Below are 24528 nucleotides of genomic sequence, written 5' to 3'. Positions count from 1 at the left end.
GTTGACAAACAGCAGTATTTATAGCCTAGTTTTAGCAATGCAATTTAAAGTACCAATGAAAGTACTTTCTGGTAAACTCTGCTAATTTACAGAATTGTACAGACATGTACATAGCATGATTGAGAGTGCATAATGGTATGCATATGGTGAGAGCACATGAACATAATCAAATCCCCAAAACACTCAAAGTTTCTCTGAAGAGAAATACTTACTTCTGATGAGTTCACCATCTGAAGAATTTCCCCAAATGGACTGCTCTTGCATCTCTCCATGTGTGAAGCAGCTTTTGGTAGCTTGATTGATATCTTTCTCAGTATTTTCTTTATTACATTTTTCTAAATATAAAAAGAATATACACTCATCATCGTTGAATGTTACATGTTTTTCTCTAATTTTAGTTTGCAAATTTTTCTAAAGCTTCTAAATATGTCCTAACTAAAGGAAAGAGAAAAAGGAAGGAAGGAAGGAAGGAAGACAGGCAGGCAGGCAGGGAGGCAGGCAAGCAGGCAGGCAGGCAGGGAGGCAGGCAGGCAGGCAGGCAGGGAAGCAGGGAGGCAGGCAGGCAGGGAGGCAGGGAGGCAGGGAGGCAGGGAGGCAGGGAGGGAGGAAGGGAGGGAGGAAGGAAGGAAGGAAGAGAGGAAGGAAGGAAGGGAAGAAGAAGGCAGGCTCTGGAAAATAGGAATATTGTGTGATTTCTAAAACTATAGAAGTATTTTCAAAGTACAAATTAGGAAAACATTCAAGAACTTTATGGAGAAACTCCAAAAGCAGATACTTGGGCAAACATTCCAAACCCATGTTCTTAGGGAAAACATTTGGGAGATAAGAATTTATAAGCTTGATTAGATATATAATGTGAAATATCTCAAAGTCCAAGTGAGAAAAGTACATAGGTAATTAAAAAACAAGATTAGTAAGTAAAAGTAGGCATTGAAATTTTATGTAATCAGTGCCTAAGCAAAGTATTAGAAGGAGTAATAAATTTGTGCACACCATGTCAATGAACTTGGAAAGCTATGTAAAATAACAGATGTGTGGGCTCCATCACCAGTAATTCAATTGGGGGAGCAACTGATTCCACTGCACTGAATAACTGGTGAATAAACATCCAAAGAAGAGAATAGAAAAAGGGGAAATAAGAGGGAAACAAAGTTAATTTACAAATTGAGGTGAGTTTAATTAATTGAATAACAAGATGAGCAAAGAAACAAACCAGAGGTCTGTATAAGGAAGATAAAGATGACAGAATTGTTAGTATGGATTAGACTAGGACAAACTGGAGATCAGAAGAATAATTTATTTATTATAAATAAGTACTTGCACACACATATACACATATAATACACAGTAGATGTTTAAGTATTGTACTAGGTGATGGGGACATAATGGATTATGAGACACCAGCCAGGCCTTCATGGAGCTTATAGTCTAGTTGATGAGTTGCTAAGTTCAATGTACTTAAATTTGCAATCCAGAATAAAAGGTCATCTTTATAAACTAGATTGATGAAGCTACAAGAGAGAGTATATTAATGAGCTACAAGAGTAAGAATATTAAGAGAAAAGTACCAAGAAGTAGCTGTACAATTCGGGAGGAGTTAGAGAAGTAGGGTGATGTCAAGCCATAGAAGCAAAAAAAGGAAAGATATTCAAACAGAAGTTGTTAGTCACCCGTGTTAAGTTTTCCAGTGCAAGGAAAAAATTTCTACACATGTAAAAATTTCTCATGCATCATGGGGATTTCACAATTGAAAAGTTCTGCCATGAAACACATTTCAGCACATGAAAATAGATGAACATGACCTGAGAACAAAATACAGAACCCAAGATCTCAAAAAAAAAGAATCTTGAAATCTAAGTATTTTTACAAAGAAAAGCCATAGTCAAACACTAGTAAAAATAAATTAAAGCATACTAAATGAATATGTTCTAGATTTATGTAAATTTACACAAAATTTTCATAGGGACAAATGTGCTCTTCGTGATATGTGCTAGCTTCAATTAAAATCTTTACTCTTTTAAACGACTCCAGAAATTTTTCTACTGCTACAGTCTTATCAACAAGAGATTTTTATACATGCTCACTAGTACACATGAACTAGCTCATCAGCAGAGTCCTACAAACTCACTGCTACTGTTATGTAGCTGACTGCCGCCAGGTGTCATGCTAGTAGCCTTGATTCAATTAGTAACTTTAATTGAAGCTGAATGAAATTAATTATATAATTTTGAGCTGTTCAAGTTTAATTCCATTAAAATTAATTCATGAAACCAAGGCATTATGAAGCATTGCTGACTAAAAGAAACTGGGTATGAATAAAGCCTCTAGACACACTTGACTCATATTTGAATCATGTCCAATATTCAAGTGCTAAACACAAACCCTCTCAACTCTGTACTGAGCAAATGAAAATACCATGTGGTCCATACACACAATTTACAATTACATAATCCACTGGTAAGGGGAAAATAAGGTTCTTGAGACACGGAATTTTTATTAAGGGGATATCAGAATCACACTTTATTGTATGTTTCCTTATCTTGAAAATCCTAGAATTGGAAGGTCCCATTGTCCCTCTGATGTAAAAAAAAAAGGGGGGGGAAGTATCATTCTGTCTCATTCTAATCAGAAAATAATAAAGTGTATAGAATTACTATTTCATCGCAATCATCAGTTTATCCAACTTTGCTTCCTTTGAAAACTAAACATTTTGGCTTGGAAAGTTGATCTCTGGCTTTTGCTATGATACCCAGCCCAAACCAAGGCTTAGAAAAAGATGCCAACTTAAAAAAAAAAAAAAAAAAAAAAAACAAACCTAAGCTGGGCGCCAGTGGCTCACGCCTGTAATCCTAGCTACTCAGGAGGGTGAAATCTGAAGATTGCAGTTCAAAGCCAGCTGGGGCAGGAAAGTGGCTCAAGTGGTAGAGCGTTTGCCTTGAGCTGAAGAGCTGAGGGACAGCGCCCAGGCCCAGAGTTCAAGCCCCACCACTGACCAAAAAAATATAGTAATAAAAAAATATATAAATAAATAAACCTACTTGCTAAATTTCTATTTATATAAATAAAGCTGTGACCCACTTGAATACTATGAATTTCTACTATATGTATATTATTTTATCAGTGCTCCTTTGTAACATTTAATATGTTGCAGTATCTCAGTTTAATGCAATACCCACATGGTCACCTTAGAAATGATGCGTATTTACATACATCACTAAAGAAATGCACTGAAGAGAAAACAGGATTTTACTGAGAAGCAGTTACAAGATGATAAGACATCCAAGCACACAACCAACCTGGCTACAACTTTCAATTAATTGAGTCAACCACAACTCATTGAGCTGATATCATCTAAAGCAGATTTCTGTCTCAATAACATAGGTTTACTGTGTCACTTGTGAACTGAGAAACAGAGAGCTCAGTCTTGACTTCAACAATTCAATTCCTGATATACACAGTTTTGTTCCTGCAGTTCAGATACTATCTGTGCCTAAAGGACTTATTTCATGGGCAATCATGAGGATTCAGTAATAAATGAAAACATTTTGTACCTGGCTACATGATTTCTACATATTGAAGCAACAAATTCTCCTTGAGACTGTAACAACGTTCGTTTAAAAGGAACCTACCGCATCTCAAAGTTGTTGTTCTTCTAAGTCAGTGTTCTCTACTTCAGCTCTGGCTCAGAAGCACTTGGCAAGCTCATTATATTTGAAGATAAGCAGGTCCAAATCTCAAGGAGAGGACCCAATTCAGATGACACTAAGGGTGATATCACATTGGCCACATTGGAAGGGCCCTGTAGGATAAAGGCTCTTCTCCTACACCACATAATTTTGTGTGTGTGCCAGTCCTGGGGCTTGAGCTCAGGGCCTGGGCCCTGTCCCCAAGCTTTTTCACTCAGGGCTAGTGCTTTACCAGTTGAGCCACAACTCTACTTCTGTCTTTTGTGGTGGTAAATTGGAGATAAGAGTCTCATGAGCTGGCTTCCAACTGTGATCCTCAGATCACAGCCTCTTGAGTTGCTAGAATTATAGGCATGAGACACTGGCGTTGGGCTATATACACTAATATTTCAAAAAAAAACTTACAAAAGTCTACTAAATATCAAGATACTTATCTTGCTATTCATCTTCTTGTCAGGTAAGTCGAGGTAATCAGAAAATAAACTTTATCTAGTCATCTAATTAATACAGATGCATTTTGTTCTGTTTCCACATCAAAATAACTATGAGAATACAATCCCTGATTTGTTTATAATATTAATTAGTTCTGGTAATTGATGGGATAAAAAGTATGTTCTGATATTAAAATAAAAATTGAAAGCATTTTATAAATAGCACTTTACCAAAGGATAGTCATACCTTCCCCCAAAAGACTAGCTCTCCAACATTCCACTGTACTTAGAATAGAAAGAAAAGTAAAGGAGAATCTTTGGATAAGAAAATGAATTAGGTCCTGGCAAAAAAATATTTCATCCGGGGATGCCAAACACACATACATGAAATAATCAAGCAACTCAACAAACAGAGTATAATAAAATATTCCCTGAGTCATAATTCTGGCTCAAAGACTGACCAGCTGTGTGAGCAGGTCAGAGCCTCATTCTCCTCATCTTTGTTGGGAAGGAAGGTTATTGAACTACCTCAAATTGTGCAGCTCTGACTTTTCACAGAAATAAACAATAGAGCCCCAATCTCCTATACACTTTGAGTGGTGCTTGCTTAGAATGGAGTAGAACAAATCATAGAAAGGCTTTTGTAAGGTATTGGATTTGAGATCATTCTCAAAGAAAGTGACAACTATGAATTAAGGCAGAGAAAAAGTCAAAGGGAAAAAAATAAAGGTTCTAAATGATCAGTTTAAATACAATATGTCCCACTCAGAAATGATTTATCTATCTTACATGATCGATGACCTCTATTTTTTGTATTTTTTTAGAAAAAGAGTGCTTATGATGAGAAGTACTCAGATCTTGAGAATGACAACGATTCAAGTAAACAGATTTTCCATTTAATTTCAGATTCTATAGTATTTAGCTGGCATTATTCAAATTTAAAACATTTAGAGAGTTACATATTTCAGATTGTTGGAGAATCAAATAAAAGAATGGTTATTGGGCTGGGAAGGTGGCTCAATGGCAGAAGGATTGTCTGGCATGCATGAGGCCCTGGGTTCGATTCCTCAGCACCACCTAGGTAGAAAAACCTGGAAGTGGTGCTGTGGCTCAAAAGTGGTAGAGTGCTAGCCTTGAGCTTAAGAGCTGAGGGACAGCACCCAGGCCCAGAGTTCAGGACCCACAAATGACCAAAAAAAAAAAAGAATGGTTGTTAATGCAAGAATAACCTAAGAACATGAAGTAAGTCAAATAATCACTTAAGTGAAATATTATATAAGCCATTTAATAGTCACTCAATTGGTACACAGGTACACAGGTGTTAGGTATGTTTTAAATAAATAAAAGATAAAAATGCTAACTTTGGATGAAAGAACAAACTTGATGAACTTCTGTTAATTACTACCCTTTCTTGGCAGGTCTACAGTTCAGATAGATGAATCCTTTCAGATGAGCGTATTCAGTCCTTTAGGGTGTAGGGAGGCAGAAATATTACCCTCAGAATGGTATCCTGCACTAGAGAAGTACCCATAAGTCGTTATGTATGGGACCACCACTAATGATATGGATTCTGGGAGAATTAATCTTTGTCAGATTCTTCATCTTTCAAATGGGATATCAACTGTACCCACGTCATGTAATAGATGCAAACATAAATGGAATCATACCAAGAAGGAAGCTTCTTCCTCCCTGTAAGCACTACCTGTTTCACAGCAAGTAGCTCATTGCTACTATTACAGTGTTATTACAATAAGCATCCTCAAAAACTTGCTTTAAGTATGCCACAGGAAGGCAAGGAAACATCCATTTTTTAATCCTTATATGAAAACCACACAAGAATTTTCTTCCAGAATGAATAAGGAAAAGCAATGATTTCTCTATCTAGATGTATTGTTTTTTTATTCTCCTGCAGACAACACAATTCTAGTAGGGAAATAAATTTATTACTGTAATTGAATAATGGGGTACAATATGACAGACTATAGGTGTATATTCTGCTTTTACCCCAAACTTGGGTCTCCCAGACTGCCTATATTTTCCATTATTCTATATTAATCTTTTCTTTAAATGTACTCTTCTAAGCCATCTCAAGTATCCTACCGAAGAAGGCAAAGGTATGTATAAACTCACAAACCAACCATCAATATATTTCTTACCTGTCATTCCTATTTTATTTGATTACTTAGTGAAAGACTATATAATGAAAGCCCTTGGCAGAAATCTTTATGAAACCTCATAAAAGTCATTGTAAATATATTAATTAAGTAAGCATCTCTCCTGGTACTTCAATTTTGGGACTTTTGCAGGTTAAGCCTCATACATTTCAATTAAGTATTTGTTGATAAATATGATAATTATCATCTATAATATGTATATATACAGATACTACGCAAAAATCTTTACTCACAATCTCTTTTACCTATAAGCACAATTATATTAAATAACTTTATTTTTATTCTTCCTTTCAAAAAATCAGCATTATTACAGACTATTTATAGGTCTTCTTTTTTATAAACCCTCAAGTAATCGGAGTCTAAAATCTCTAGAAAAAGTTAAAAAGAAATCTGTGTCTGTATTTTCCCAGAGGCTCAGAACAATGTGGAAATTCTACAAATGCTCCCCAAATGTAACCTTTTCAAAACTAAAGATAAGGCAGCTTTCAGGAAGACCTAAGGCTCTGGATTTCATTTCTTCACTGATCCAAGAAAAAAAAAGGAGGAAAAAAAAAACCCTCAAGCCTAATGACCTTTAAGGAACAATCCAAAGCTAAGTTACTTTGCCTAGCTAGTATTCTAAAAGGGATGGAAATCTCATTGTCCAAAAATCATATTAAGATAACAGAAGTGTTTTAACAGATGATTGAGCATATGCATAAAATTTTATAATTTTGTAAACACAGGAATCTTATTGTGTAATCACAGATATAAATGTCAACTGAGTGAATTAAATGCTTAAATCAACTTTTTAAATCAATTCACTGTTATTAGTATTCTAAAAAATGCTAAGACTTGCAAGCAAAACTAAGAAGCATTCCTTCAAAGGAGCTTTAAATTTAGAAGCTTAAGGAAGGCAAAAAGAACAAAAATAAGTGACAAAACTAACATTGCCTTAATCAGAGTTCAGAGTTTTGGTGTGTTTGGAAGAGAAAGATTTATACACAGAAAATTTAAAAAGAGCATCAAAATAACATAGTATTCAATTAAATATGAAAGTGTGAAGAGCAGGCACAAAATACAGCAATAGTTTTAGTAAACCAGCCTTCTAAATAAGTTAGAAGCACATCAGAAAGTCTGAACTTTCTACTTTAAGTAGAGTTAGATAGCAACAATCTAGTTCAGGAAACAAGAGCATATTTCCTCACCCATGTTTATGTGTAGTGCCTTTTCATTGAAAGCTGTAATTAACTATTCTAAAATCATATTTTCAGAATGGCTGCCTGTGAGGCACCAAAACTCTTAAAACTCTTACCTCCTTAAATTAAAGCACAATTATGTTTTCTCAACCAATAGGAATATTTGTAAGAGCCATGCACAATAGGTTCATAGAATTTGGAGCGAGGATCTTAAAAGTTCAGTGGATAATCATATAACAATAATTTGAATAAGAATATTCAACACTTAACAGGGGAAAGTGTAGGACAAAAGACATGAATACTTCATAAGTAATAAACAAACTTAGAAGAAGTAGATTACTTGAATTATTCAGACCTTCCTCACATATGGCTAACATTTGCTTCTGTAAAATTTTCACCAATTTTATATTTTGCTCTTTGTAAATCAAAGAAACCAAGAGAATAAACCAAAGCCTCCCCATCCTATCTATATGACAGTGTTGTATCAAAAAGTATCTCATGACCTTGTATCTTCTTTATGCCAAATACCATCAGTTTAGTCAATGGCTTTTCAAATACTTTACATTCTACTTGTTCTTATAGCCAGAATAGTGTTGTTAATCTTACCTAGAGAGGTATCTACTACAGAAGAGTTTGTCTAACTTACTGCTGAAATCCAGAGACTCTAAATCTATATTAGTTCTCTTAATTAGCAGTACAATCTCCACTATTAAATACACACATACACACACACAGGAAGACTACCAATATCCACTCCTCACCAGCATGACATATTATGACTACATATTACTTGTACAAAATAGTAGATCTCATTGTGATATTTTCGTATATGCATATAATGAACTTAAAATGTCCAGTTTTAAACATGTTTCTGTTAATTCTCAGACAGTGTTTTGCTCAAGGACCTTTCTGTGTCTGGTTTTCTGGTTAAGCAATGAACCCTTTTTTGGCACTATTACAAGAATGTGGACCAGTGGAAATCAACAATGAGCCTAAGGGGGTTGTTTAATCTGTAGAGTCATTTCAAAATAATGGAGTGTGACACTGAAGTAAATAAATAAGGGAAGACAATGGATAATTTCAAATATTGGAAAAGGCAGTATTTGATGAGGTACACAATGCTGAGGGAATTAGAAGTATGTTAGAATTTATTTTTTAACTTCAGAACGATGGATATATATTTAATTTGAAGTCATAAGGTATGTCCTCTGATAATGCTCGCAAATGTCCAAACCAGGAGATTCTCATATAACTCCCAACCTCAGCCTTGCACGTTTTCAACTTTCTCCTCTGGAATGCTGCATTCATTGGATTCTTCTTCAAACCCATCAGCTCTGCTATCTTTGTCATCCTTTAACTTCCACAGTTTCAGTTGCCTTAGGAGAAGCACTTGTAGATTTATTACCCTGGGTACAATATGGGCATGCCATTTTGATACACTCAAACACAATATTTCCCCAATGCATTACTAGTTTTCTTCATTCCCTTCTTGTTACTTTAACTGCAGTCTGTGTCTCAGTCAACAGGAGTGACAGAATCAACTCTTCATTTCCACCTTATTTCACCTGGCTCAACATTAATTAATGACCAGATCTTATTAGCTATAATGTCCCAATTTCTCACAAATCCATACTTCATTTTTGCCCCTTCCTCAGTCCCAGTCCCAGAGTCTCTTTCCTTTCCAATTATAATTACTTTCCTATCAGAAATATTGAATACTATTACTCCTTAGACCAGGAATCACAAATCACTTTACATATTGATCAACAATTGTACAGTGATGTCTTACACGTAATACTTTAATATGGTCAGCTACTATACTTTTCCCATGACTGATAATTTTATCTCACTGAGGAATAATCAGTAAAACCATCTAAAACAATCAAAATCTGTGCATGGTTTGTAAGTGATAAAATAAATAAGAACATACTCTATTGATCTTGACACCTCAAGATCCAAAACTGGTCTACCATGAAGAGAACAGAAAGACAGGATCCTAGTACTCTGAAACTTGGCTGTAGAGTATTGTCACCGGCTCCACCACAAGCTGCTTTATTTTTAGTGCTCAAATCTTTACACACACACACACACACACACACACACATATTATTATCTGTCGCCTGATACCACTAGTCACTATCAAACTAATGCCCCCCCCTCAATCTAACTTTTTCTTGCCATCCTCAGATTCTATCTCATCTTCTAAAAATGTATTAGTTTCACAATTAAACCGGAGAACAACTGGCTATCAACTGGCCTGTCACATGTTCTTGTCAGGAACTGGTATTTAAATGAGGGACTGTATTTGTTTGAGTAGACATTAACTTCTCATCTTCTCTCAACTAGTGTGCAAATCCCTTGTGGACACAACTACGTATTATACATTCTTAATCTTCACAGGGACTTGTCCATGAGTGCCTCACAAAATGTATTTGTGGACAGGGTTTATCTCTTTCAAATGTCAATACCAAAATAGACATGTTAGCATCAAAGTGAGTTTCAAGTTTTATTCCTTAGATCATGAAAAACATTAGCATAAAAGCACATGTACGTGAATCATCTCTTTTGAGATCATGTGGGTACAGCTCGGAAAACAGAAGTAGACTGAAAGCATAAACCACAAACAAAATTAAATTCATGTTAAAATAACCTGCTTAGTTCCTGCTTAGTGAGCCCTAAGTGATCAGAACTAGAATCTATAAAACAGAGATCATAACTCAATTTCAAACTTGAAGGTTAAAAAGATTTCTTCCTCCAGAATATGTATATTGTTAAAAGATAATAATGTGTAACCATGTTAAAAGAAGATATCCAGGGTTTAAGTAATGTAGCCAGACAGAGAGTGGAGATGGGGAGAGGGAAAGACAGAAAGGAGGAGGAGAGAGAAAGAGAGAGAGAGATCTGAAAAATCACTTCAAATACATCGTTCTTACTAGGGTTAAAAGGTTGTACTATCTTCAGCTACTCCAATGAATCCATATCATTAACCTCTCCAAAAATCTAAAATACAGACAAAAAGTCCAGAAGCAGTTACTTTTCTTCTTAATAAAAACTGAATAGAAACATTTTAGCAACAAAAACATAAAAAAGCACTCGATTTTTCCTCTGCCTTTGTGCAGAACACTTACATTATCTCACAAACATGGTTAGATTGAATTAGAGCGATATTCTGCCATTTGGTTGTTATTGTTCTAAATAATTTTCCATTTACAAATGGCATGTTAGACTATCTCAATTTATGTTTCCTTATTTTCCTCAGTCTTTTATTTCTATGAAAATATAATTCAGTAAAAATAATTGCACTCTGTTATATTAAGTTTTCTTTCCATGAAATCACCTCAACCAGATCCAGGAAATAAGTTTCAAAGAAACAGGAAAAGCACTACACACCCAAAATTCCACAGCTTCCCTCGCAGCCCTGTGAAGGTCACTGGATCATATATAGATTAAATCCTTGTACATGGACTGACCAAGCAAAGCAAATAAGCACAAGCTTTGCTCAGCAAAAGACTTAGCCCGCCAATTGCATTTCTGGTTTCTTTGGCTGGCCTACCAGCCTGGAAACATGGTCAATTAATACAAACAGTCTCCCACATATGAGTGATTCTAGTCCCTTGCCTTTCCATTGCTTTAACCCTGACAACTTCCAATCCTATGACAATTCCAAAATCCATTTTCTTGGCTTCTCTTCCCAAGCCCCCACATGCTTCTTTCTGAGCAAGACAATCAACACTGCTGATCCATGCCCACTACATATCATGCCATTCATTCTTCACTAAGCCCTCTGTGGTGCTGAGCAGCTCTTTTGTTTACCCCAGACTAACTCCCTCTTGAACTTTTCTCTTCCAAAACTTTCTACACGTCTCCAATTTCTTGACTCATCCTAACCTCCCTTGCTTTTAGCAATTATCACTATTCTCTTGACAACATCTAGGCCTAGTGTGTGTGTGTGTGTGTGTGTGTGTGTCTCTCTCTCTCTCTCTTACTTTTCACACCAAATTTACTCTAAGATTATCTGTAACCTACCTTTTCATCTTTCCTCTACCTCTGATTGGAAACTTTCCCAACCCCAGCAAGAATGTTTTATGTTACAAATATACACTGCACCACCACTCTATCCTGGGTCTTGTCATCTTTGATTTCTCTAACCTCTTGCTTCCTTCCCATTAAGGTGGGGTGCAAAAACTCAGTCTACTGATCAAAGAGAAGTCTTCTACATACCTGTTTTTCCTTTAACAAATGCTCTTCTAATTTTCCATAACTACCCAATATCCAGGAAACACTTTGCACTTGTGTATTGGATTCTTTGGCTACTCCCCACTAAAGGGTAGACATTCTCCAATATGTGGTCCTCAGTCCTCTCTCTCTCTCACCTTTGTGCCCATCTATCTACTCCCTTGTGATGAACCCTTGGTCTGTGAGGCTGATGATCGCCCCCTCTTAGTTACAGATTCCTGAGTCCAGTTGCTGGCTATCAAGGCTAGGGATAACCTTCCTGGGGTCAACTTAATCAAAGCAGACTCAAATAGTTCCTGCTATATTTTTCCATCTACAATGCAAACCCATGAGGAAACCTTCCATTCCTATTTTCCACCATCTCCCATCTTAAATATTTTACCCAATAATAAAAGCTTGGCTCATCAAGACGTAAACAATGTGTTTGATCTCAAGGAATGCAAAGATGAGTATGTAAAAATTGATGTATGCTCTCTTTTTAAATTTTATTTCTTCCATTTCCCTCCCACTGGTACTACTCTTCTTCTTCTACTCTGTTCCAGGCTACTATAATCACCTTCTGAGTAAGTGCTATCTTCACTTGTCACTTTCTCCAAAATCATCCTGCGACTAGACTTATTCTAAAAACATCAAGTCCTGTACTTCCTTTTCTCAAGAATCTTCAAAAAATCTGGGCAATGATGACCTGTATCCTAGCTACTCAGCAGGATGTAATCAAAAGATCACCCAGGCCAACCTGGGGAAAAAATGTCCAAGAGACTCTATTTCCAAAATAATCAGCAAAAAGCCATAATGGAGTCATGACTCAAGTAGTAGAGGGCCAACAGTGAGCAAATCAGGCAAATGAGAGTGTAAGGCATTAAACTGAAGCCCCACTGGACACACACACTCTCTCTCTCTCTCTCTCTCTCTCTCTCTCTCTCTCTCTCTCTCTCTCTCTCTCTCTCTCCCTCTCTTCCAAGAACTTACCACTTACTAAAAAGAAAATTACTCATGCTGTGTAGTAGGAGAATTTCGGGCATCCTGAAACTAAATTTGATAAGATGAGATGTTTTCCCTCTCCTTGTTTCTGCCATACCTCCATTATAGGACCAATTTTCTTAATATGCCAGCTACCAGCCCAGCTCAAACCATGCTAAACCTTAGATATTTTCTCACAGTTCTCAAGTTATTCAGTTCAACCTCCCCAGATGTATCTTTATCCTATTATTATGTATTCTTCTCTAATCATGCATTATGTATCCTTCTTATTCTTACCTATCTTCTTTTATTCTTTCTGTTCTCATTCTTCCCTCGCTATGCTGCTTTTCCCCCCCTTCCTCTATTTTTCATGTTTCATCTTTCCCTTACTCATCTGATTCTTTTCTCAGGAAAGGGAAAGTGCATATGCCTAGTTGATAAGCCTTCCACTACTAAAACTAAACTGATCAAATGAACTAATGTTCATTTATCATTTCACTCTTAAAATTATAAGTTTTTAAGGTGCTTAAAAATATTCCCAAATTCCCTTCCATATACAGACAGTCTCCTTATATTTTTCTAATTAAGCCTGTCCTTCCTCAAGTAACTATGTTCAAAAAAGTATTTCAAACCAGCTTCTATTCAGTTTAATTTCATTTATTTATATGTAGCTGTCAGTATTGGAATACTATGTTCTCTGGGATTTATCATTATAAGCATGAAATTTTTAGTAAAATTTAATTCTAAACAACCTTTTGAGATTTATTATGGAACTAAATGAGATTTATCACTGTTTCTATGAGAAAGTATAAACTAGTCTAAAAATCCAACTTTCAGATGAACAAAATTCATGTAAAAATTGGGGGACTTTTCTCTTTGTTCTGCTCCAAGCTTGAGTCTCTATAAAGAGGTTCAAGATAGCAGGACAACACTATCCACTGAAGTAATGAAAGAAAGGACAAGAAATTCTATTTATTTATAATTTCATGCTCTTTAGCTTTTACTTTTGTATTTCTCTTAGTGTTCAAAATACATTTTATTGTAGTCCATATAGTTTGAAAAGAAACTTTTTTTGAGTTTGAATTCTCAGAAAGACTTTTAAGATAAACTGGGGTTATGTGATAAAACACTTGGACAGCATCAATAGAGAGTTCACATGGAGCAATATGATCTGAATTTTGGAAGTTGTAAAACAAGCAGTTTCATAGCTTTTGGAAAATTTTTCCTTCCCACTATCTTTCCCTATCCCCAAAGAGTTGTTCTTTACTTACCTATCAATCAATATAATAAACCTTTATACAGATAATAACTAATAAGTCTCAACCAGAATACAGGAGCACCTCATAGGCAGATTGTTTGGTATTAACAGAGAATCTGATTCTATAAGTCTAGAGGGAAGCCCAATTATCAGTGGCCTGGGAGACTGGCAGGGTTTTTCTAGCTGGGCATTAATGACATTTGGGGCCAGATCATTCTTCGTTGCAGGGTTGTGCTAGCTAGCTATGCACTCTAGGATGCTCAACTGTAACCCTGGCCTCTTTAACTGCATGCTGATAGCACCACACACCCCCATTAGGACCTCTACAGATATGCTCCGGACATGCCAAATGTCCTGGAGGGCAAAATCATCCCCCCAGGGAAGACCAAGGAGAAAAGCTGTCCAAAGATGGTACATTTTGAGAAACATTATCGTTAAAAAGCTAAAACCATATGATAAAAGGAGATGCGTACAGATAGGCACTTTCTATAGTCTATTCTATAAACTGAAATAAACAGGCTTCCTAGAAAGGAAATCTGATTAGCTCCTATAAACTCCTGACGACTCAGCTAAGCTTCTAAGTCAAAGCTCTTCTTATGTAATTTCAACTTGAAGATCCTCTCCCTCGCTTCTATTTTAGATTATTTTTAATTAACTTCACTGGCATTTTGCATCCTGCTATGAAAAGTCCGCCTAATAGTCTCAGAGGACTCTCCCAAGAGAGAAGAGTGCATTAAATCACACATTATCACATTAAAGAATATTCCAGCACTCGGAGTCCAATGTTCTACATCTTGGCAAACTCAACAGCGTGGGGGTTGGGATGGAAAGAGGCTCAAGTGGTTCACAATATCCAAAGCTTATTAACTTCAATGCTTCTGGTCTGTATGAAAAATCTGTATTGATTTTCTGCTTCAGCATCCTTTATCACAATGACACATATTTTACAGTTGTACTTCTATCTGGTTTCTTGCTACTGACTGCATGTGTGGGACCTTGGTCAAGTCACTTAAATTCTTTGGATGTCCTTTCCCTCATCTCAGAAATGAGCAGGTTGGGCTGAATTATTTCTACAAACCCTGCTAGTTACAAATCACAAACTTATGAATAAAGCACTTAATTTTAAAAAGGCTCTTTAAATTACATGGGTTTTTGGAACTATTTAACCAAAGATGAAATGTTGCTGCACACACAAAGAATTTTTAAAGGCTTAATCAAACAATAAAAGAAAGAGAGAAATTACAACTAGAGGTTATAGACATTATATATACACATACATAGTATACTTAAATATTATATAATATATAATTCTATGTATTATAAATAAGACCCATTGTCTCCTAAAAGAGAGATAAATATAAAAATAATTATGTTCCAAACTGGCCCTCATCTACTAAGGTGTGATACAGGATCTTCCTGGGAGAAGTTCCAGTATTTCAGAAGTTACACATAAACAGAGAAATGCTTTTTAATCAATGGTTTATATTTTATTTTCAACAGAAATGACAACAAATCAGCTGCTGACAACCAGATCCAGCCTACAAGGTGTGGTTGTTTTGTTTGGCTTGGAGAAATAAGGTATGTAATTACTTGCCAACTTTTAAAAATGGAGATGACACATCCAACTTCTAGATTTCCAGTAGCTCCTGAAATATCAGAAGGTATTTATCCACATGCCACTAATTAGGTAGAAATTAGCACAACCTCATGGCCAATGAGCTCTCCAGGTCCCTGAAATCTCATGGTTCTTATTGTCTAACCCTGCACCCATTCACTCTTATAGCCTGGAACATGTTAGCTCTGTCCCTGCACTGGAACAATTTTCAAAATACACAGGATAAACGTCTAAAGCTCTGTAATGTTTTCAAAGCAAGAGTAAAACTTGTAGAGTCACATCAGAAAGGTGGAAGTTTATAAGAAACAGAGCTATGCTCTTAATAGAGAAAAGGCTTACTAACACTTAATGCTGAAAATTAGAATGGGCTACCTTATAGGCTTCCAAATGCTACCTAAAAGCCTATGAAGTAGAATCTGATGTTTGATAGTGAGTTCAAACTGCGGAGGATTGCTAAAGTTACTTCTAATTTTTAAAAAAGTACACCTTGAATAAAATATAGAAGATATTTCATTGCAATGTATTAGTATATGTGCAGGTTATATTCCTCTATGTACATAGTGTACACATACATTTGATTTTACAAGGGAAGACTTGTTCCTATCCTTGTTTTTCATGAAATGGTATTTTCTGTTAACTTACATAAACATTAGGTTTTCTCACTGGCTTTTAATGTATAGAGTTTAAACTCAGGGAATAGAGCTTCGTAGGCAGGCACTCCACCACTTGAGCCATGCCTCTAGCACTTTTTTTGTTTTAAGAAAGGGTGTAGTGCTTTGCCTGAGTCAACCTCAGTCTGCAATCCTCCTACTTATGCCCCTTGTGTAGTTGAGACAATGATGCACACCACCATGCTTTGCTTGTCTTGCCTGGGCTGGCCTTGGTTGTAACTTCTTGATCTCTGCCTTCCAAATATTTTTGTCCTTTAGAAAGGAGAGAAACCAAGAATAGAACTAGAGCATAAAATAACTTGAGGAAGGATTTAAAAGTAGATAGCTTTCAAAAACAGCTTCTTCAAAAATGTCTTTACCAATAAAACCAAAACAATGCTGGGAACCTGCACCTTGAAGTTATTTCCTTGTCTGTTTACTCTAATTTTTTTTCCTTAAATACATTTCATGAAATCTACTCATTTGAAGAACAATATGTTAACAAGATACTAGGGATTTTCTTTTTTAAAAAATTATCCATGTAGAATTTATATATATATATATATATATATATATATATATATATCCATGTAGAATCCATCTAGAATTTAAGCCAGCTCTCTTTAGATAAAAAAGTTTAAATCCAGTTAAACTAATAAGTATTTTTTTAAAAGCAATGGAGCTAATATTTAGGTGTGATGCATTCCAATCATGGCTACATTTAAGATGTGTGTGTGTGTGTGTGTGTGTGTGTGTGTGTGTGTGTGTGTGTGTGTGTGGTGTACAACAAATGTTCTACTTCAGGTCCTTTCAATACCTGCATCTTAATGTTAGATCAGGTGATGCCAGGCAGTTCTTCATTATACAGGTGTAATACCACTGCAAATTCTTCCTGTTGATTTTAAAAGTGAATACACTGTTAAAGTCAGAGATTGCACATATTAACTTTTTCCAAATCACCATGTTTTCCTTGGGTATTGGATGTTGATATTTGACATAAGCATTGTCAACCCAACAACAGTGATTAACAGCTCAAGTGGGAACATAAACAGCGCATGGATGTGTTGCTGTCTGCTGTCGGCATGCCTAATGACAAGCAAATGATTGTGTTGACAATACAATGTGTAGAACATGGGCCGCTTCTGGGAAAACATATGTTTATCATTCCAGTTCTCAGCTTTTCTGCAACTAATCATTTTTATTTTCTCTGTTTAGAGAAAAAAAAATGAGTCACTCTTTCCAAGCGAAATGATAAACGTAATTCAATTTAACAGCCCAGGATGCCAGAACATTTTAATTTAACCATGGATGTTTTTGCTTTTATCTACTGTGACTTGAACATTAACTTCTTTTCCTTTTTTCCTGCTTAAATAGAGAAAGAGAGAGAGAGAGAGAGAAACCCCCCAAGAAGCTCATTACATTATTATGGAGAATAGTTATCAGATATGCATAAAAATCAAGAGTATACAGTAGCATCTTAAGCCCAGCAAAATTATTTGAGGCCTCTCAGAACTCTCTACATCAGAGCCACTGTCCCACCGTCCCAAGAAGAAATGACAGGTGGTAAGTGCCTTGCTCTGTCACCAATGAAAGCCTGAAATACATCACCTTCAAGAGCAAACGGACACTTCAAAAGCTGGTTAGACAAAGTTTTCCCAGAAACAAGAGCATTCTTTGGGAATAATGCAAAGCGAATTCGTTGTTGGAACGCGTTTCTTGGACCACACCTGATTTCCAATCGGTTATTGAAAACACAATACACGAGCCATCCCGAAGTTACTGGTCTCAGAACCTAGTTTATGCGGGGGGGGGGGGGGGGGTGGAATCACAGAACTCCCACAAACAACCACAGGAAAGAGGAAAAGGAGAGTGCTCCTCCTCCCTGCTCAGACATCGCCCCAGTCCTGTATCCGCGGACCACACAGAAACCCAGGCATCCCAGATCCACACCTCTCAAGTCAGAAAGGCACATGCTCCAGGAAGCAGCAGCCTCCTGGCCCTCCTGTTCCTCCAGAAGCAAAGGAAGGGGAAGGTGCCGGGACCCGCCGAGCCCGCCCTCCTATCCGGTTGTTGATCTGGGGCAGGAATCCTGGGCAAACTTACTGGAGTAGATCGCCCCAGTGTGCAGAAAGTTCTCAACTTCAGGATCGAGAATGCATGCGTGACCCCGGCCCCCCCAACCCAAAACCACCACCCCCGCCAGCAAACAGTACCGTGGGGAGCAAATTTGGCCACTTATGGAAGTAGCTTGCCAAGTGCCAAGCCGCGCAACTCACCCGGGGCCGGGGAACCCAGCCGGCCGCCGCCCGCCCCGGCCGGGGCAGCGAGGGCTTCGCCCGCGCCGGACATGGGCCGCTCCGCCGAGCCCGCGCCGCCCCGCAGCCCGCTCGCCGCCCCGCGGGGCGCACACGAGGACGGCCTCCTAGGTCTCGGGTGCTGGGAACTCGCTGCTTCTAACGGGGGGGGGGGGAGAGAAGGGGGGCGAGGGGGAGGGAAGAGAGGAAACATGAAATAAAAACGGTGGGGTTCTTTGGACGGGAGCGCGCCACACACCCCCACCCCACCCCGCGGACACTTCCTCCCCTCCGCTTCCCTCCCGCAAACTCCACCCCGGGGAAGTTTTGATTTGAAACCAGCCAGGAAAACTGAGAGGAGTTGCGAGTTGACAATGACAAGTTCCCGGAGAGGGTGGGCGGGAGGAGTCCCCAGTGGGACGGGGTAAGAGGAGAGACAGGGTTGGGGGGAGGGGTGTGGGGGGGGAATCACCACTTACCTCGGCATCCCTTCCTCCCGCGAGGGCGCGCCAAGCCCCCTCGGGGCCTCCTCCTCTTCTGCCCCCAGAAAGTTAGCGAGGCTCGGGCCAGGGCCGCATCGCGCGCGCTCCGGGCGCCTGACGACAGCGGCGGCCGCCCCGGCGCGTCCCTCCCGCCTCCCCCGGGGCTCAGCCCAGACGTCGTCGCGGTGGCGGCAACCGCGGCGGTGGCTCTGCCTGCGCGCGCTCCGCCCCCTCTTTCAAGCCCGCTGGCTCGGGCCTGCCGGGCTCCCGGGGACGGGGACGACCCTAGGCCACCCTCCCCGCCTCTGCCTCTCCTTCCCCCTTCCACCACTCCGGCCAGGCTCACACACTTCTCCCTCTGTTCCTCCTTTTCATCACATCCGGATGGGGAGGTCTCGAACTCTTGGCAGGCGGCCGCGCGGCTGGGGGGCGGCGCGACCCAGACTGTCTGGGGTCAGGAGGCCAAAGCTTCATGCAAGGAGCTGGCCTGGAGCTGGAAAAAGAGGGCCAAAGGACCTGGTTCCTGGCTGATCAGATGTCAGAAAGTTCTCCCAACTCCTGTTCCAATCCAACCTCCCCCCCACCTCCCCAGATCCATGAGGAAGCTGTAAGGAATAGCCCTGAAAAGCAGAAACTTTCAGGGTGGCCAAAGAAAAATATAATAATAATAAGTAATACAGCATCTACATTTGTCATGCGAATGTATGCATTGGAAGCCTTGACCCTAGATTCTCCTCTGTCTTATTTTTCAGTTCTTTGTTTATTTCAGTCCAACAAGATCAGGTAAAACCAGTTGCAGGAATCCACTGGAGGCGTCAGCTGAGCCAAGTTCACACCCTTGCCCCTGCCCATGGGATGCCCAGCACAGGTCTGACCTGTTGCCAGCCTAGTGCCACAATGGACCAATGGTATCCTCAGGGGAGAAACAGTTGTCCTAGTGTAGGAACTAAGGCATTGATGTGCTCTCTGCTTATAAACGAGACATTCTGATCGTGGCTTACACTGATGAGCTAAGAACAAGGGTAAAGTCACATTTAGGTAGAAAATCATTTAATACACCTCCATAACTTTTTGCTATTTCCTTGTCAGTGAGATGCACAATTCAGTTGAAATCTCAAAGGAACTCATCCCTGGACTCTAAAATAATGGAAAAGTGGCAGCAACCAACAGGCATGTGCAGTAGCACATGTCTGTCATCAGGCAAACTGCACAAGACCCAGTCTGATAATGTAAACAAAAGAGGCTAGAAGCATGACTCAAGCGGTGGAGCTCCTGCCAAGTGCCAATACTATTTAAAAAAAACTAGAATAACTTTACAAAAAAAAAGCAATACAATCAAACTTGATATTCATTATCATGAATAAAACCATCCTTTGCAAGAATCTGAGGACAGGCATCTAGACCAAGATAAATTGCTCACTTACTCTTAAGGAATTCCCTAAACATAATAAATAAATAACTTTTAGGGATTTCAGAAATGATAAAAGTGACTTTACAAACCTAAAAACTTGGGGCTGGAAGATGGCTCAGTGGTAGAGCTCTTGCCTCGCATGCATGAGGCCCTGGGTTCGATTCCTCAGCACCACATAAGAAAAAAGCCAGAAGTGGCGCTATGGCTCAAGTGGTAGAGCACTAGCCTTGAGCTGAAGAGCTGAGGGACAGCGCCAAGGCCCAGAGTTCAGGCCCCACGACCGGACCGCAAAACAACAACAACAACAAAAAAAAACTTAAAAGCTTGTAAAGTGTTCCAGACTATTTGGAATACTTGTTGGAGGTAGACGAAGTCTGAGGATAGCTGCTTGTTACCATTAGCAAAACTATAGGAAGTTTCACTGTCTATGGTAGCTTAGGCTCTACTCAAAGTAGCTGATTAGAAAGTAAAACTTGTGGGAAATTTTTTCATCTCTTTCCTATAAATCTTGAGCTTTGTTTTGTTCATTCTCTCACACTGATGCTAAAGTCTAAAAATATCAAGAAGTTCCATCACCAGCTTACTTTTATGAATTTATAGAATGATTGTACACAGGGTTTTCAATGTCTACTTACCTCGTGAGATGACAAGGTTTACATTTAAAGTTTTGGCTTCAAGATTTCAAGTTCAATAGTCTTGAATTAAATGGAAACATTTTACTCTAGTGACAGGGTAATAAAATTCAAATAAAAATATTAGAAACAAAGGAAAGCCTGGTGTTGTAGAGGCAACAAGTTGGTCAAATACTGCATTTTGTTCTTGAACTCAGTCAACCTTTCTATACCTTGGTTGCCTCCCAAAGTAAACATGGTAAGAGAAATTCTTCTCAGTTTCTTTGTAAAGAATCTTTGTGAAGAGTTAACTATTTCATTCATCTGTAGCATTTGGAAGAAATGTATGTACAACGTCCTCAGATTATTAAGTATTAATCTTATGAGAAGAGATAAGAACAGTGCTTATTGACAGCAGGCGCTGGTGGCTCAAACCTGGAATCCTCTCTACTCAGGAGGCTGAGATGTTCAAAGCCAGCCTGGGCAGGAAAGTCCATGAAGCTCTTATCTCCAATAAACCACCAGAAAACCGGAAGTAGTGCTGTGGCTCAAGTGGTAGAGCACTAGCCTTGAGCTGAAGAGCTGAGGGACAACACCCACGCCTAGAGTTCAAGCCCTACAACCAACCAAAAAAAAAAAAAAAAATAGTGCTTATTGGATGATAAGACTGGTAGGAAGAAGGAAAATGGAAAGATAATGGCTAATGGGTGGAAAAGTGCAATTGTATAGAAGCAATCACTCCTAGGGTTCTATATCACAGTAAAGTAACTATGGTTAATAACAATTCATTATACATTTAAAATGGTAAGTAAAGAGATTTTGAATGTTCCCAACATAAAGAAATGATCAATACTTGAGATGATGGATCCACCCATTTGAGTTTGAGATCTTGTAAGCATGTCACACTCTACCACATAAAAATTTTAAATAATGATGCTAAATGAAAGTAAAAAAATACATTTTACAATATTAACTTTTACTAATATGATACAGTAGAAACATTTTGATGGATACATTGAGTATCATATAATTACAATATAATAAAAGTCACATCAACATATGCAGTAACCATGCCATATTCTTTATACAAAATATTCCCATAAATTCTTACATCAGCTTTATAAGTAAATTGCTAAACAGAGTTCAGGTTTGTCTTATACCAAGACTACTGTGCTTCTGTACTTAAACTCAGGTCACCTGGATCTGCTGATCTGGAGGGAAACTCAATAGCAGGAGCCTACACTTAACTCCTGGAGGGAAACTCAATACAATGGGTCACACATGCCAGAAGTCAGGTGTGAGTTCCTGTGAGCTTCCCACACTGACCTTTTCTCCATCCCTAACTGCTTTTACTCATTCTAACTGATCACCTAGTTTGGTTAGCACTTCAGAGGACACATCTCATTCTTTCATTCAATATGAGTTGAAAGTTTACCTGCAATCTGTTAAAATCCCAGACAGGATTTTTTCTACAGGTGTAGAAAGTTAAGTATAGGCGTTAGGAAGTGTGGGTGTCTAGATCGTGAGATTGCTGCCCTTTCAAAAATAAGAGTTGGGGCAGGGAAGGTGGTAGAGTGCTTGCCTTGCATGCATGAGGCCCTGGGTTGAATTCCTCAGCACCACATAAGCAGAAAAAGCTGGAAGTGGCACTGTGGCTCTAGTGGTAGGTAAAGGGCTATACTTGAGCTGAAGAGCTGAGGGACAGCGCGCAGGCCCAGAGTTCAGGGCCCATAACCAGCAAAAGAAAGAGAGAGAGAGAGAGGGAGAGAGAGAGAGAGTTTGCCTTTTCTTTCTAAGAAAAAATATGCCTTCCTGAGTACCCACTTAATTAATTAATTAAATAATTAACCAGTTAATTAATTATTGGCACTCTGGGGGATTAAAGTCAGGGTTTAACACTTGCTAGGACAACTCTCTGCTAACTGAGCCACATCTTCAGCCCCTTTTTGTATTAGCCATTTTATTTTATTTTATTTCATTGTCCTAGTGATATACAGAGGGGTTATAATTACATAAGCAAGGTAATGACTAAATTTCTTGTCAAACATTATTACTCCCATCCTTGTTTTCTCCTACTTTTCCCTCCCCTCTGACTCCCAAATAATGTCCTGGTATGATATGAAGAAAAAGGCATCTTGGAAAGCTTTCAGGAGCCCAAATGTAACTCCTAGTGTGTCAGAACTCAGATTCATGGAATACTGGTTCCAGGGGTCCTGATAGAGGACACATGACCTTACCGGCAGAAGCAGAATAGCCCCAGTGGCAGACAAACCCAAGCTCTTATTTGTACATTTTGGATATTAATTCTTTATCCATTTAATAATTGGCAAAGATTTGCCCTCATTCTATAGGTTATCTTGTGATTTCTGTAATTATTTTTTATGTGCAGAAACTTTTTAGTTTGAAACAGTCCCATTGCTGAGTCCCATTTTGAAGTTTGATTTTGAAAGTTTTGTCTACAATTGTATCTTCCAGTGTTTTCCATGTGCTTTCACTTTTAATTTACATTTTGAGGGAACATTACAAGCTATAGTGCATATTAGTCCACTTGTGCATAATATGCATTAGTACTTCATATACATCTGTCACCAGTTTTGTTTTGAAGTGATTTAAATGTTTTAAATCATTTATAGTACGTTCAGTCATTCTCAATATCAAAGATCATTTTGATAGAGAATATGTACACTTCAGTTATGCAGAAAAAATCATTTAATAATCCCTAAACCGAGGAACCTGGAAACTAGAAAATATATCCCAATATCTCAAATAACTTTCATGACCTTACAGTATGCTACTGAAAAAAATCACTGACTTTCTCAACTCTCACTTTTGTTTCCTTTGTGGTGATGACAAAGCACTAAATGTACTCTCTTTTCTATTGTTTCAACTCATAGTATATTAGAAGAAAAGTTAGGATTCAGGGGCTTTGAGTGGAAGACATTAGCTAAGGGAGATATTAGGTCAGTAAAAATGACAGCAGGAGAAATGACAGCTGACAGACAAGAGAAGTACAGAGAAATAAACATGTCATAACAACACCTTTGTGAATTCAGCTCAGTGATAGAATTGACACAGTGTTTTTATCCAGGGCCTAAATCATTAAGGAAAGAGTTGGTTATGTGAGATTGCAGTAGTCTGCTTTCACATTTACATCTTGGGGGAAAAAGATTTCTTCAAAAATGTTTTAATAAAAAGCTACCATTTAAAAAGAGTAATTTCTACAAAATTATACTTCGTTGCTGCAACAGATATTAGCAATTCTAATTGAGGGCTACATTATTCCAACAACGTTGTTTTACCTGTTACTGTGATCTTAGAAGAAAGACCAAATGGACAGGTGTCTGGAGTCTCATTCTTCAATAGAACACTGAGTTCTTTTTTTCTATAACATATTGGTCCTGCACTTAAAATTTTAACTTGCAAACTGGTTCTGTCACTTTTTAAACTACTGAACATAACCCATCTTGTCTAATTCCTTGTTTTGACATATGAACAAATGCAGTCGTAAAAGTCATTATTCCATTCAAACATACCAGTTGAGT

At 38.3% G+C, this 24528-nt stretch overlaps 1 protein-coding gene across 1 annotated transcript in view; it reads right to left on the bottom strand.

Moving 5' to 3' along the window:
* Mdfic (MyoD family inhibitor domain containing) overlaps window positions 1–24528 on the bottom strand; it is a 115373-nt gene that overhangs the window by 61371 nt on the left and 29474 nt on the right. Inside the window, exons 3-5 of the mRNA XM_042695894.1 lie at window positions 18962–19412; window positions 18465–18641; window positions 213–335 (exon numbers count right to left, since the gene is read on the bottom strand). Coding sequence (XP_042551828.1) covers window positions 213–335; window positions 18465–18641; window positions 18962–19412 — 751 coding nt within the window. The remainder of the gene's footprint in view (window positions 1–212; window positions 336–18464; window positions 18642–18961; window positions 19413–24528) is intronic.

This window comes from Dipodomys spectabilis, unplaced genomic scaffold (assembly GCF_019054845.1).
Source record: "Dipodomys spectabilis isolate Male_0828 unplaced genomic scaffold, ASM1905484v1 ptg000197l, whole genome shotgun sequence".
NCBI lineage: Eukaryota > Metazoa > Chordata > Mammalia > Rodentia > Heteromyidae > Dipodomys > Dipodomys spectabilis.
This window is presented reverse-complemented; position numbering and strand designations above follow the sequence as displayed.